This window comes from Chlorocebus sabaeus, chromosome 12 (genome assembly GCF_047675955.1).
Source record: "Chlorocebus sabaeus isolate Y175 chromosome 12, mChlSab1.0.hap1, whole genome shotgun sequence".
NCBI lineage: Eukaryota > Metazoa > Chordata > Mammalia > Primates > Cercopithecidae > Chlorocebus > Chlorocebus sabaeus.
Genome location: NC_132915.1, coordinates 20,386,111 through 20,399,133, shown reverse-complemented (window position 1 = coordinate 20,399,133; position 13,023 = coordinate 20,386,111). Strand labels below are relative to the sequence as shown.

Here is a 13,023-nt window from a genome sequence, read left to right as displayed (position 1 = left end):
GCCCCAATTTAGTTTTGGTGGTAGTGTCAGAGAAGATCTCTGAAAATTCAACATTAAGACCAGATATATTTGTAGGATCCACACTGCTAAAGGGTATAAGAAAGAGCCTTCAAGGTGATGGTCAACTGTGAAGAGCTTAACTTAGCAAACAATTGGGTGAATTTGGAAGTTGTAGACAGCTGAATTGGTTCTAATGTAATGAGTGAGGGGAGAGCGGAGGGATGTTAAAGATGCGTATTCTTGATTATGCAAACATGAAAATCATATTAAGCAGTTAGGATTTTGTTGTAAGTGCAATGGAAAATAGGGGAGAGACCCAATACACTTAAGCTCAAAATAAAATACTCTCCACTCTCTTCCATTGAAAATAACTTAGAGAAATCATTGTGTCCTGGCATCAAGAAAGGCTTTGTTGAAACTAAGGCTTATGGTAGAACTTCCAAGGAGTACCAGAACTTTGATTTGTAGAGGCCAGAATACACGAGGAATCCTTAGACTAGAGATGGAAATGAAGATAGAGAAATGCTTAACAGACAGACTCTGGAGAATCTTGAATGTCAGATTGACCCTTCTGGATGCTTCTTAATACTTTAGTAAAATCATGCCATCTGTGTTTGAATCAAAATCATTTGGAGAAAAAGAATGAATAACTATTTGAGTCAATTCTGCTCTTAAGTTTCAGGCTAATTGGATGATCTTCAGAATTTTTGATGATCTGTCAGTCTGTTTTCAAACCTCTATCTCACCTCACCTCCCATCCTCATTTAGACAGTTCACTTGAATTTGCTTCTTATAGGCTATGGGAAATGCCAAGGTTTTTTCTTCCTCTCTCTACTAGAGTCTTGCTTGGGCTGCCTGGGCAAGGCCACTGGAATCCCTTAAAGATGACACAGTTTTGATAACAGTTTCTCATATTTCAGGGAAGAGCCGTCCCAGATATAATTTGTGTTATTTTTATAAAGAATACTGGAGGCAGCGTAATTTGTGAAGAGGTTTATTTGTTTCATGGTTCTACAGGCTGTACAAGAAGCATGACTGCAGCATCTCCTTTTGGTGAGGGTTTCAGAATGCTTCCACTCATGGCAGAAAGGGTTGGGGAGCCCACATGTGCAGAGATCACATGGCAAGGGAAAGGAAGGAGGTGCCAGGCTCTTTTAAACAACAAGCTCTAACTCACAGAGCAAGGACTCACTCATTACCATGAGGACAGCACCCAGCCGCTTGTGAGGACTCTGCCCCCGTGACCCAGACAGCTCTTATTAGGGTCCCACCTTCAACATTAAAAATCAGGTGTCAGCATGAGTTTTGGAGGGGTGAAATACCAAACTGTAGCACAGACTTAGATTATTTATTTTCTATTTTAATTTAAATAGATATTTAAAACAGAAGGTATTTTAATTTCTTTTAATTTATTCATTTTCTTTCTGTTGGCTTGTATATCAAGATGATTATGTGTTGGTACTTGACACTTGTTCGGTGTCTGCTTTTAAGCTTTATAATTGTGTATATATATTTATTTGTAATTTTAAGTACATTAAAATTGTTGACATATTCTTTAATTTGAACATGTATTCTTTAATGATAAATTCTTAACTTTAAAGGTTATATTAAAAGGTACCGACCTGCCTACATTTTGTGTGTGTGTGTGTGTGTGAAAAAATGTGCCTTTTTGTTTGAGTGTCAGATCTTTTTAAACTTTGTAAGTCAAATATCTTTTATTTACTGAAACTGATTTGATGGCTGCTCATATAATTTTTTCTTTAAGAAAGGGTTCTCATCTCATAGAAAATAATTTGTTTAGATTTAAAAGCTGACGCTGGACTTAGGGACATAAAATAGATGACTTTGGTATACTAATCACAGGCAAGTGAATGAATTAAATTTATTAAACTAAAAAACTCCAAGTGAATGAAGGACCTAGAGAATGGGAAACTCTGGTTTGTTGCCTTTTCTGGTTTACATATGATTTTATTGAAGGTGATATGATAATCCAGGATTTTTTATATTCTCAGAATAATAGTAAGATCAAGTATTATTGTTCAGTATGATAAGTGTAGCTCTATGAAGTTTATGATTTGAGAAGTATCTATGTAGATTCTAAGAGTTGTTGTGAATAAATGTTTTATGCCACTGAAACTTTTTTTTTTTGGTCTATATCTTTCTTCCCAATTTTACCCAAATTGAGTTTATAGGTTAAAAAATTTATTTTGAGGAATCACTCCAATTTTGTATTCAACTATATTTAAATAAGAGTGCATGCATTGGTAGATATTTTAAATTTTATATTGGAAGTATTTTGCTGAGGTCATTTTAGAATTAATACTAATTTTACATTAAGATTGTTTTATCAGTTCATATATTTAGTGATTCTGTATTTCTCGAGTAATTTGTGAAAAGTATTCATAGAAAATATTTACATTTTTTCCAGGACTACTGTATATTATTGAAACACAGAAAGTTCTTGATCTCAGAATTAATTTGAAGGCTTCATATATTATTGTCCCACAAGATGGAATTTTTAGTCCTACATCAAATCTGCTTCTTTTGGACCTTGGTCATCTTAAGGTATCTACTAATAATATTTGATTTATGATATAGCATTTAGGGTGTTTCGTTGTTTAAAATGTATTTTGTTTTTTAGACAGTTTGATTTGTTGGGTTTTTTCCTGTATTTGTGGTAGATAAGTAAGATTTGAGAAATCTTCCTTTCTGATAAATAAAGTAAAGTCTCAATTAGGTAGTTTTCCTACACTTATGAAGACAAAATGACTAATTAAACTCTGCAGGGTCAGGTTAGAATCTAAGATTGACTGACTGATTGATTGACTGATTGATTGATTGATTCATTTGAGACACAGTCTCACTCTGTCGCCCAGGCTGGAATACAGTACTGTGACCTTGGCTTACTGTAACCTCTGCCTCCTAGGTTCAGGTGATTCTCAGGCCTCAGCCTCCTGAGTATCTGGGACTACATGTGCCCGCCACCACACCCGCCTAATTTTTGTATTTTTAGTAGAGACAGAATTTCACTATATTGCCCAGACTGGTCTCGAGCTCCTGTACTAAAGTGATCCACTTGCATTGGCCTCCCTAAGTGCTGGGATTACTGGCGTGAGCCCCCACACCTGGCCCAAATCTAAGATTTATATTTTAGTATTTGAGAGTCATGCTTGAGAAGCTTATTTCTTTCTCAATTTAGATCTATTACTTGATTACTTAAAGTATATAGAATGAGAGAGAATTCTGGAAACAATCAAATACATCTTCATCTTTCTGAAATTTTTTGTATGTAAAATTATATATACATAGACATTTTAATATTTGTATTAAATAATTCTAAATTGAGAAATGGTCTTCCTCTGTTTACCTAAGTCATCTCCCTTTTTTTCTTTTTTTTTTTTTTTTGAGACGGAGTCTGGCTCTGTGGCCCAGGCTGGGGTGCAGTGGCGCGACCTCAGCTCACTGCAAGCTCCGTCTCCCGGGTTCATGCTATTCTCCTGCCCCAGCCTCCCGAGTAGCTGGGACTACAGGCCCCCTCCACCATGCCTGGCTAATTTTTTTGTATTTTTTAGTAGAGACAGGGTTTGTTAGCCAGGATGGTCTTGATTTCCTGACCTTGTGATCTGCCTACCTTGGCCTCCCAAAGTGCTGGGATTGCAGGCATGAGCCACCACGCCTGGCCCTTTTTTCCTAATTATATACTTTTTCCTTTCCAAATTTCCAGAAGAGAATACATTTTTTTGTGGTATTCTAGATCTGTACTCTTCACTATAGTACCCACTGGCCAGCCACATGTGGTTATTTAAATTAATTAGAATTAAATAAAATCAGTGTCTTAGTCATATTAGCCACATTTAAGAGTTTAATAGTCAGAAGTGGCTAGTGGCTACTGTATTTTTTGTTTTTGTTTTTGAGACATAGTCTCACTCTGTTGTCCAAGCTGGGGTGCAGTGGCGTGATTTCAGCTCACTGAAACCTCTGCCTCCCAAGTTCAAGTGATTCTTCTGCCTCAGCCTCCCAAGTAGCTGTGATTTCAGGTGTGTGCCACCATGCCCAGCCAGTTTTTGTATTTTTAGTAGAGATGGGGTTTCACCATGTTGGTCAGGCTGGTCTCGAACCCCTGACCTCAAGTTATCCACTGGCATTGATCTCCCAAAATGTTGGGATTACAGGCGTGAGCCACTGTGCCCAGCCTGTATTTGAAAGCATTGATAGAGAACATTTCCATTATTGTAGAAGTTCTATTAGACAGCATTGCTGTAAATCATTAAATATAGAGGAATATCTATCACAATTTAAAGAATCAAGAGAGGTGGATAATATTAGAATGCTGTTTCTGGCCACCTAACAAAAATACGTGCCTGTCGTTGGTACTGACATCTTCCCTTATCCTATTTTTTAAAATTCTGCATTTGTTAATTGTGTAAACACCCACTGGGTATATATTTATAATAAAATTTATACAACTTGTTATTCATATTTGAATTTTCAGTTGTTTCAAGGACAGTGTGGTATAATAAAGCATAAGGTTAGGAGTAAGGATATCTAATTTTATGATTTTAGGCAATTTGCTTAACCTGTTACCTAAAATTGATTACTTTTCAAACAGAGATAATCTTTTTTTGAGGGTTTACTTCACATGAGCTATATAGAGGGAAAAAAAGTTAAAAAATATATGTGTACACACATGTATTTTTATGAGTAAGAGCTTTATGTACTATTGTGGAGTCATCTCCAAGATGTTTAAGTGAGAAAAGTAATGTGCACAGTATGCCAAGAAAGGAGAGATGCAAATATAACTTGCCTGGAGTTGCATAAATGGCAGAGTTGGAACTAAAATTCAGTTATCCTATTTAATTCTGGACTCTTTTACTTCTTATTGTAAAGCTATTTCAGTATTTGTCATCATGCTGCAGGAACATTTTATAAGCTAAATTTGTCTCTTGATCTTGCTCTTAATGAGAAGGCCTCTTATCACATTAAAAAAATTTGTACATGTGTTATTCTTTAGGACCATCTTGGTTTCTTTCTTTTAATGTAAGTAAATGGGAAATATATCCTAATATGTAAAAATTTACTTTCTCTCTCTCATTATATATCTCATGGATGAGGACCTTTCTAATAGCCTTATTGTGTATGCTTACTTGTGAATTTATCCTCTCATATTAACATTTTGTATTATAGGTCTAAAAATTAAAACTTTATACTTACATTTTGAAGTATTTTGCATAGTCTAAACTATTAAAATTAACTTGAAGGTGACAAGTAAAAGTCGTTCTGAATTACCAGATGTGAAACAAGGTGAGGCCAATCTTAAAGAGATAATGGATATAGCTTATGATTCCTTTGATATTCAACTTACAAGCATACAGCTGCTTTACAGTAGAGTTGGTGAGTATAAAATGCATTATTTGTTGATTGATTTTGTTGAAGTGATTAATTAGGTTTTCAGGCACTTTGAAGACCTTCCTCCTAAATGTGTTAGAACTTCTATATTTTTGAATTAGAAATGATAGTAAATATTGGTTAGCTGTTCTTACCAGGAGCAGTCTTGCCCCTCAAGAGACATTTGTTGGTATCTGGAGACATCTTTGGTTGTCACAGGTAGAGCGTGTGTGGCACTCCTAGCATCTAGTGGGTGAAGGTGAGGGATACTACTAAGCATCCTACAATGTACAAGCCAGTCCCTCATGACAAATATCAGTAGTGCTGAGGTCGAGAAATCCTGATCTATATCAGTGTTTTTCAGCCTTTGACCAAAGTTGGCCCATATTGAAAATGATATTGGTATTACTACACAGCTGGATAACCAGAAGATATTGCTCAGGGCCAGAAGTAAGCAGCCTGGGGACTCTGACAGTTATGGACAGCCATACAAAGACTGACGAGGGTCACTCTCCTTGGCATACTTGTGTCTCATTCACTGTGGTGTACCAGTCAGGAGTCTCTGATTTAGAGCTAGTTTTTAAGATGAAGTCAAAGCCAGAAATTCACATGACAAGAGCCTTTTAAGTAGTTAGGAAGAGACCCCAGACTCATTCAGCTTTCTTTTCATTCTGTTATACTGCTTTTGAATCCCTAGAGTGTTAGTGAACATGCAGATAATTCAATAAAGTTTGATCTGTTGAAGAGATCCATATGTAGAGATCTATGTGTGTGTATGCGGTCAGATTTTAATTACCTGAGCTAACCAATAAAAGGAGAAACAATGAGAATCCAAAGTAGTTGTTTTCAAAATTGTTAATTTGACTGAAACATTTTATTTCTTTAATTATATTTGCTTCAGGATACTGAACGTAGTTTGTATTTTTATCATATTCTAATTGTGGTGGAGGAAACCCAAAGGTATAGTGGGTGGCAAAAGTACATTATTTTTAAAGTCCATAAATTCTTTTCAGGGAATAAATTACAGGGTTTGGTTTTCCTTGACTGGAATTTTATGACTCATAGAATTATTGGGTTCAAATGAGATAGTATATGTGAAAATGCGTTATATGACTGAGATCACATTAATCTTGTTATGAATTTTTAAAGTTATTTCTTTCTGATTATACCTATTTTAGAAAATCTGAACAATTCAGAAACCAAAAAGATAAACCTTTATGTTCCTGCTTAGGCAAGAACACCATTGATATTTTGTTGCATATTCTTTTAGTATGCTTTTCAATGTATGTGCCTGTGAATATGTGGGATGTGCTTGTTTGGTGTTATATTGGAAGCATTTGTGAATGTATTTTTTTTACACGATTTATATAGTTTTATATCCAGATTTTTTTTCTTTTACCAGTAATATTTTGGTCACTTGAACTCATGGTTTTTATTGTCTATATGACGCTATATGGCTATGATCTCAGTTATTTAACCATTCCCTTATGGAACATTTAGGCTTGTAACTCTGCAGTGATTGTTGCCAGGGGGGGTCATATGTTAGTAGACCTCAATTTTATCACTAGCAGATTGATCACAGGCAAGTTATAAATTCTTTTGAGTCTCAGTTTTCTAAAGTGGGATTATTATATATCATTTTGAGAATTAACATTTCAATATTGCCTAGAAGAGTAGAAATTATAAATTAATAAATGATAGCTTTTATTAGTTACTGTTAAAGAACCTCACTTTTTACTACCTTTTGCATTATTGCCTTCCTGCCATGTTACTTTTTTGGGTAAGGTATGTGGTTGGTGTAGTGATTGTCAGTGGGTGTACAGTAGATTTGATAACCTACTGATTGTGTGTACCTGAGAATGTGACATTAAGATTACCTAGATGTGGGGAAATTTTCTCATATAATGGAATGTGTGACTATAAAGTATTAATAGTAATTTTAGGTTTTGTGTGTTTTTCATATTATAGTTACATTAAATATGTTATTAAATATGAACCATTTTCTGTACTTAGGTGATAATTGGAGAGAAGCACGAAAACTCAATGTATCTACCCAGCATATTTTGGTACCCATGCACTTCAATTTGGAACTGTCTAAGGCCATGGTTTTCATGGATGTAAGGATGCCCAAGTATGTATTGTTTGTTGCGTGTGACTGTGGATTTTCTGGGTAATTCTGTAGCTAGGGAAATACCATACTTAATGTGTGTGTGGTAAAATGTATATAAAATTTACCATTTTGACAATTTTTAAGAGTATACTTCATTGTCAGTAGGTTCACACATGCTGCTGTTATGCAACCATCACCACTGTTCATTTCCAGAACTGTTTCTCTTCCAAACTGAAACTCTATACCCAATTAAGCAGTAACACCCCATTCGCCCTGCACCCAGCCCCTGACAACAACCATTATATCTTCTGTCTTTATGAATTTGACTATTTTAGGTACGTCACATAAGTGGAATCATAGAAAATTAGATTTTGTGTGCCTGGGTTTCTTCACTTAGTATAATGTCTTCAAGATTCACCATGTTGGAGCATATGTCAGAATTTCATGTATTTTTAAGGCTGATTAATATTCCTTATATGTATACACTCTGTTTTATTTATTCATCCTTCAGTGGACATTTGTGTTGTTAATGATGTTTGGCTGTTGTAATAATGCTGAGGTACAAAATATCTGCTTAAGTCCCCGATTTCAGTATTTTCGGGTATATGCTCAGAAGTAGAATTGCTGGATTATATTGTAGTTTGGTGTTTAAGTTTCAGAGGAGTGCTGTTCTGTTTTTTATAGCAGTTACACCATTTTACTTTCCTACCAGCACAAGGGTTTCAATTTCTTCACTGCCTCTACAACACTTGGTATTTTCTGTTTTTTTTTTTTTATTTTTATTTTTTTATTTTAATAGTCATCCTAATAGGTGTGAAGTGATGTCATTTTCCTAATGCTTAGTGATGTTGAACATCTGTTCTTGTGTTTGTTGACCGTTCATGTATTTATTTGGAGAAATATGTATTCAAGATCTTTGCCCATCTTTTAATGTGGATATTTATGTTTTTCTTTTTTTTTTGAGATGGAGTCTCACTCTGTTGCCCAGGCTGGAGTGCAGTGGTGTGATCTTGGCTCACTGCTACCTCCATCTCATGGGTTCAAGTGATTCTCCTGCCTCAGCCTCCTGAGTAGCTGGGACTACAAGCGTGTGCCACCACACCCGGCTAATTTTTTGTATTTTTGGTAGGGACGGAGTTTCACCGTGTTAGCTAGGGTGGGCTCGATCTCCTGACCTTGTGATCCACCCACCTCAGCCTCCCAAAGTACTGAGATTACAGGCATGAGCTGCTGCGCCCGCCTGAGTTGTGAGAGTTTTAAAGTATATTTTGGATATTAATTCTTTGTCAGATATATGATTTGCAAATATTTTTTCTCACTCTGGGTTTCCTTATTACTCTGTTGACTGTGGCCTTTGATGTCTAAAAGTTTAAAATTTTTATTGTCTAGTTTATCTTAGTTGTCTATGCGTTGGTGTCCTATCCAAGAAATTATTACGAAATCCAATGTCATAAAGCTTTTCTTCTTTGTTTACCTTAAAGAGTTTTATAGTTTTAGCTTCTTTTATTTAGATCTTTGATCCATTTGAGTTAATTTTTGTATGTGGTATGTAGAATAAGGACCCACCTTTATTCTTTTGCATGCAAATATCTCATTTTCTCAATATAATTTGTTGAAAAGACTGTCCTTTTCTCATTGAGTGGCCATGGTGCCCTAGTTGATAATCATTTGTCCATATAGCAAGAGCTTATTTTTGGGCTTTCTGTTTTATTTCATTGGTCTCTATGTCTTTATTTTCCTGTACCACACTATTTAGATTACTGTAGCTTTGTAGGAAGTTTTGAAATCAGGACATGTGAGTTATTTAACTTTAATCTTTTTCAGGATTGTCTTGGCTATTCAGGATTCTTCGATATTCCATATGAATCTTAGGATGGAGTTTTCTTTTCTTGCAAAAAATGTTATAGAGATTCTGATAAAGAGTGTATCAAATCTGTAGATCCCTTTGAATAGTATTGACATCTTAATAATGTTGACTGTTACAGTCCATGAACATGGACTATCTTTCTGTTTATTTGTGTCTTCTTTGATTTCAACAGCGTTTTCTGGGTCTCAGTACTAAAGTCTTTTGCCTCATTTCTTAAATTTATTCTTTCTGATGCTATTGTAAATGAATTAAAAAAATTTTTTTTGGATTGTTTATTGTTAGTGTATGGGAACTTAACTGATTTTTATGTCCTGCAACTTTGTGAATTTGTTTACAGTTCTAAGTTTTAGGATTCTAAAGTTCTAACAGATTTAAGATTTTCTACATATAAGATCCTATCATCTGTGTACAGAGGTAGTTTTTTTCCCTTTCTGATACGGGTGCCTTTTTTTCTCTTTCTTGCCTAATTGGTCTGTCTAGAATGTTTTAACACTCTCTTGAGTAGAAGTGGTTTAGGTTGGCATCCTCACCTTAATCCTGAGCCCAGAGGAAAAGCTTTTGGTATTTCACCATTGAGTATGATGTCAGCGGTGGGGTTTTTATGGATGGCCTTTATTATGTTGAGGTAGTTTCCTTCTGTTCCTAGTTTGCTAACTTTTTGTTATGAAAATGTGTTGAATTTTTTCAAATCCTTTCTCTGCTTTGAGATGACCATGTGATCATGTGAAAAATGATTAAGATGATTTTTTTTTCCTTCATTCTCTTAATGGGGTATATTACCTTGATTGCTCTCTATATATTAAATCATATTTCTTGTGTCCAGCAAAAAATCCTTTTATTCTAGGAATAAATCTTCTTGTTCCAGGAATAAATAAATTCCAAGAGTAAAAGATATATAAACCATTTAATGAGCTATTGATTTAGGTTTGCTTGTGCTTTTGTTGAGTTTTGCATTAATATTTTTCGGATATATTAGACTGCAGATTTATTTTCTTCTAGTATCTTTGTCTGGCTTTGATATCAGGGTAACACTGTCTTTATAAAATGAATTAGAAAGGATTCCTGCCTCTTCGGTTTTTGATTGTTTGGTAGAATTCACTATTGAAGATCATGGGAGATTTTCTTTGTTGGGAGGTTTTTGATTACTGATTCAATCTCCATAGTAGTTTATCCAGATTTTGTTTCTTCATAATTCAGTGTTGGTAGATTTGTGTTTCTTGGAATTTGTTTCATTTAGATTATCCAATTTGTTGGTGTAAAATTGTTCATAATCGTCTCTCTCTTACAACCCTTTTTGTTTTGTAAAATGAGTAATAATGTTAACCACTTTCATTTCTGATTTAAATTGTCTTTTCTCTTTTTTTCTCAATCTAACTAAAGGTTTTCAATCTTGATCATTTTGAAGAACCAACTCACATTTTTGTTGATTTTTTCCTCTATTGTTTTTCTGTACTTTATTTTATTTATCTCTGCTTTCATCTGTTTTTTTTTTTTTTTAATTTTTGCTAGCTTTAGGTTTAGTTTGCTGTTCTTTTTCTAGTTCCTTAAGGTGTAAAGTTAGGCTATTGATTTTAGGTCTTTCTTCTTTATTAATGTAGGTGTTTACAGCTATAAAGTCCCCTTTTGGCAGACTTTTGCTGCATCCTATGAATTTTGGTATGTTGTATTTTCATTTTCATTTGTCTTGAGTTATTTTCTAACTTCCCGTGTGATTTCTTTGATCTCATTGCTTGTTTATCCGTTTTTAAATTTCTACACACGTGTGACTTCTACGTCTTTTCCTTCTACTCTTGCATTCTAGACTCATTTCATCATTATTAGAAAAGATACTTCTTATGATTTCACTGTTTAGACATTTTTTGACACTCGTTTTTTTACCTGACATATAATCTGTCCTGGAAAATGTTTCATATGCACTTGAGAAAAATGTCTATTTTGCTGGATGGAGTGTTCTATATACATCATTTTGGTCCAGTTAGTCAATTTTATTGGTCCAGTCCCCTGTTTTCTTATTAATCTACTTCCTGGTGGTTCTATTCAGTATTGACAGTGAGATATTGAAGTCTCCCATTATTATCATGGAACTGTCTGTTTCTTCCTCTTAATTCTGTCAGTGCTTGCTTTATATATTTTCGAACTCTGATGTTTGGCACATACATGTTTATAATTGTTATATCTTCTTGGTGAAGTTATACTTTCATTATCATTATATAATGTCCTTCTTTATTGCTTGTAACAGTTTTTGACTTGCAGTCTACTTTGGCTGTTTTTGTTATAGGCATTCCTGCTCTCTTTTGGTGATTATTTGCATGGAATATCTTTCTTCATTTTTTTTTTTTACTTTTAACCTGTGTGTTTTCTGTGATTTAACATGATCTCTTGTAGACAGTATGTACTTGCATCCTGTTTTTTAATCCATTTTGTCACTTTAAGTTTTTAATTAAGAAAAAATATATTTACATTTAAAGTAAATACAGAAGGGGAGGACTTACTTTTGTCATATTGTTATTTACTTTCTGTATGTCTTATAGCTTTTTTAATTCCTCGTTTCCTCCTTTAATGCTGCCCTTTGTGTTCAGTGGATTTTTGTGTGTGACATGCTTTGATTCCTCTGTCATTTCCAGTTTTGTACATTTTACAAATGTTTTCTTTGTGATTACCATGGAGATTATGTATCATATCCTCAAGTTATAACAATCTATTTATTATTTCTTTGTTTTTTTAGACAGGGTCTTGCTCTGTCGCCTAGGCTAGTGTTGTGATTGTAGCTCACTACAGCCTGGAACTCCTGTGCTCAAGTGATCCTCCTGCCTTGTCCTCCTGAGTGGCTGGGGCTACAGGCACACACCACTGCACTCAGCTAATTTTTAAATTTTTTTGTAGAGGTGGGTCTTGCTGTGTTGCCCAGGCTATAACAGTCTATTTAAGACTTTTGAGGCAGGTTGCATAGTCTTATGCCTGTAATCCCAGCACTTTGAGAGGCCGAGCTGGTAGGATTGCTTGAGGCCAGGAGTTTGAGACCAGCCTGGGCAACATAGGAAGACCCTGTCTCTACAATAAGTAAATAAATAATTAAATAAAATTAGCTGGGCGTAGTGGTGCATGCCTTTAGTCCTAGCTACTTGGGAAGTTAAGGTGGGAGGATAGTTTGAGCCCAGATGGTTGAGGCTATAGTGGGTTGTGATTATGCCACTGCACTCCAGCCTGGGTGACACAAAGTTTAAAAAGTGAAAAAGAAAGTTGATACCAAGTTAGGTTCAATTGCATGCAAAAACTCTACTTGTTTCCTGTTTTGCCCCCTCCAGTTTATCTTATTGATGTCCCAGATTATATTTTTATATATTCTATACCCATTAACAAAGAATTATAATTATTTCTTATGCATTTGTCTTTTAATTTATGTAGAAAATAAATAGTAGAGTTATAAACCAAAATTCCAGTAACGTTTGCTTTATATTTGTCCATGTATTTATGTTTACTGGGATTATTATGTTTCATTGTTAGCTGAAGGTATGTGCCTGAGATCCTAAGTAGAGAAGTCTCTTGAACTAAGACTGGGCCATTTAGATGATTTATTTCTAAATAGTTTAGACTGTAGGTAGCCATTTAACTTCTTCCTTATAACAGCACCTTTTTTTCTCTCTTACAAATATTCAAACCT

At 34.7% G+C, this 13,023-nt stretch overlaps 1 protein-coding gene across 4 annotated transcripts in view; it reads left to right on the top strand.

Annotated features, from left to right (window-relative positions):
• The window catches only part of VPS13A (vacuolar protein sorting 13 homolog A), a 238,929-nt gene that overhangs the window by 73,689 nt on the left and 152,217 nt on the right, over positions 1-13,023 (top strand). For all 4 annotated transcript variants that reach the window (XM_073021503.1, XM_073021502.1, XM_073021504.1 and 1 more), the window contains 3 exons: positions 2,429-2,565; positions 5,259-5,391; positions 7,399-7,516. In XM_073021503.1, the coding sequence (XP_072877604.1) occupies positions 2,429-2,565; positions 5,259-5,391; positions 7,399-7,516 (388 nt within the window). The remainder of the gene's footprint in view (positions 1-2,428; positions 2,566-5,258; positions 5,392-7,398; positions 7,517-13,023) is intronic.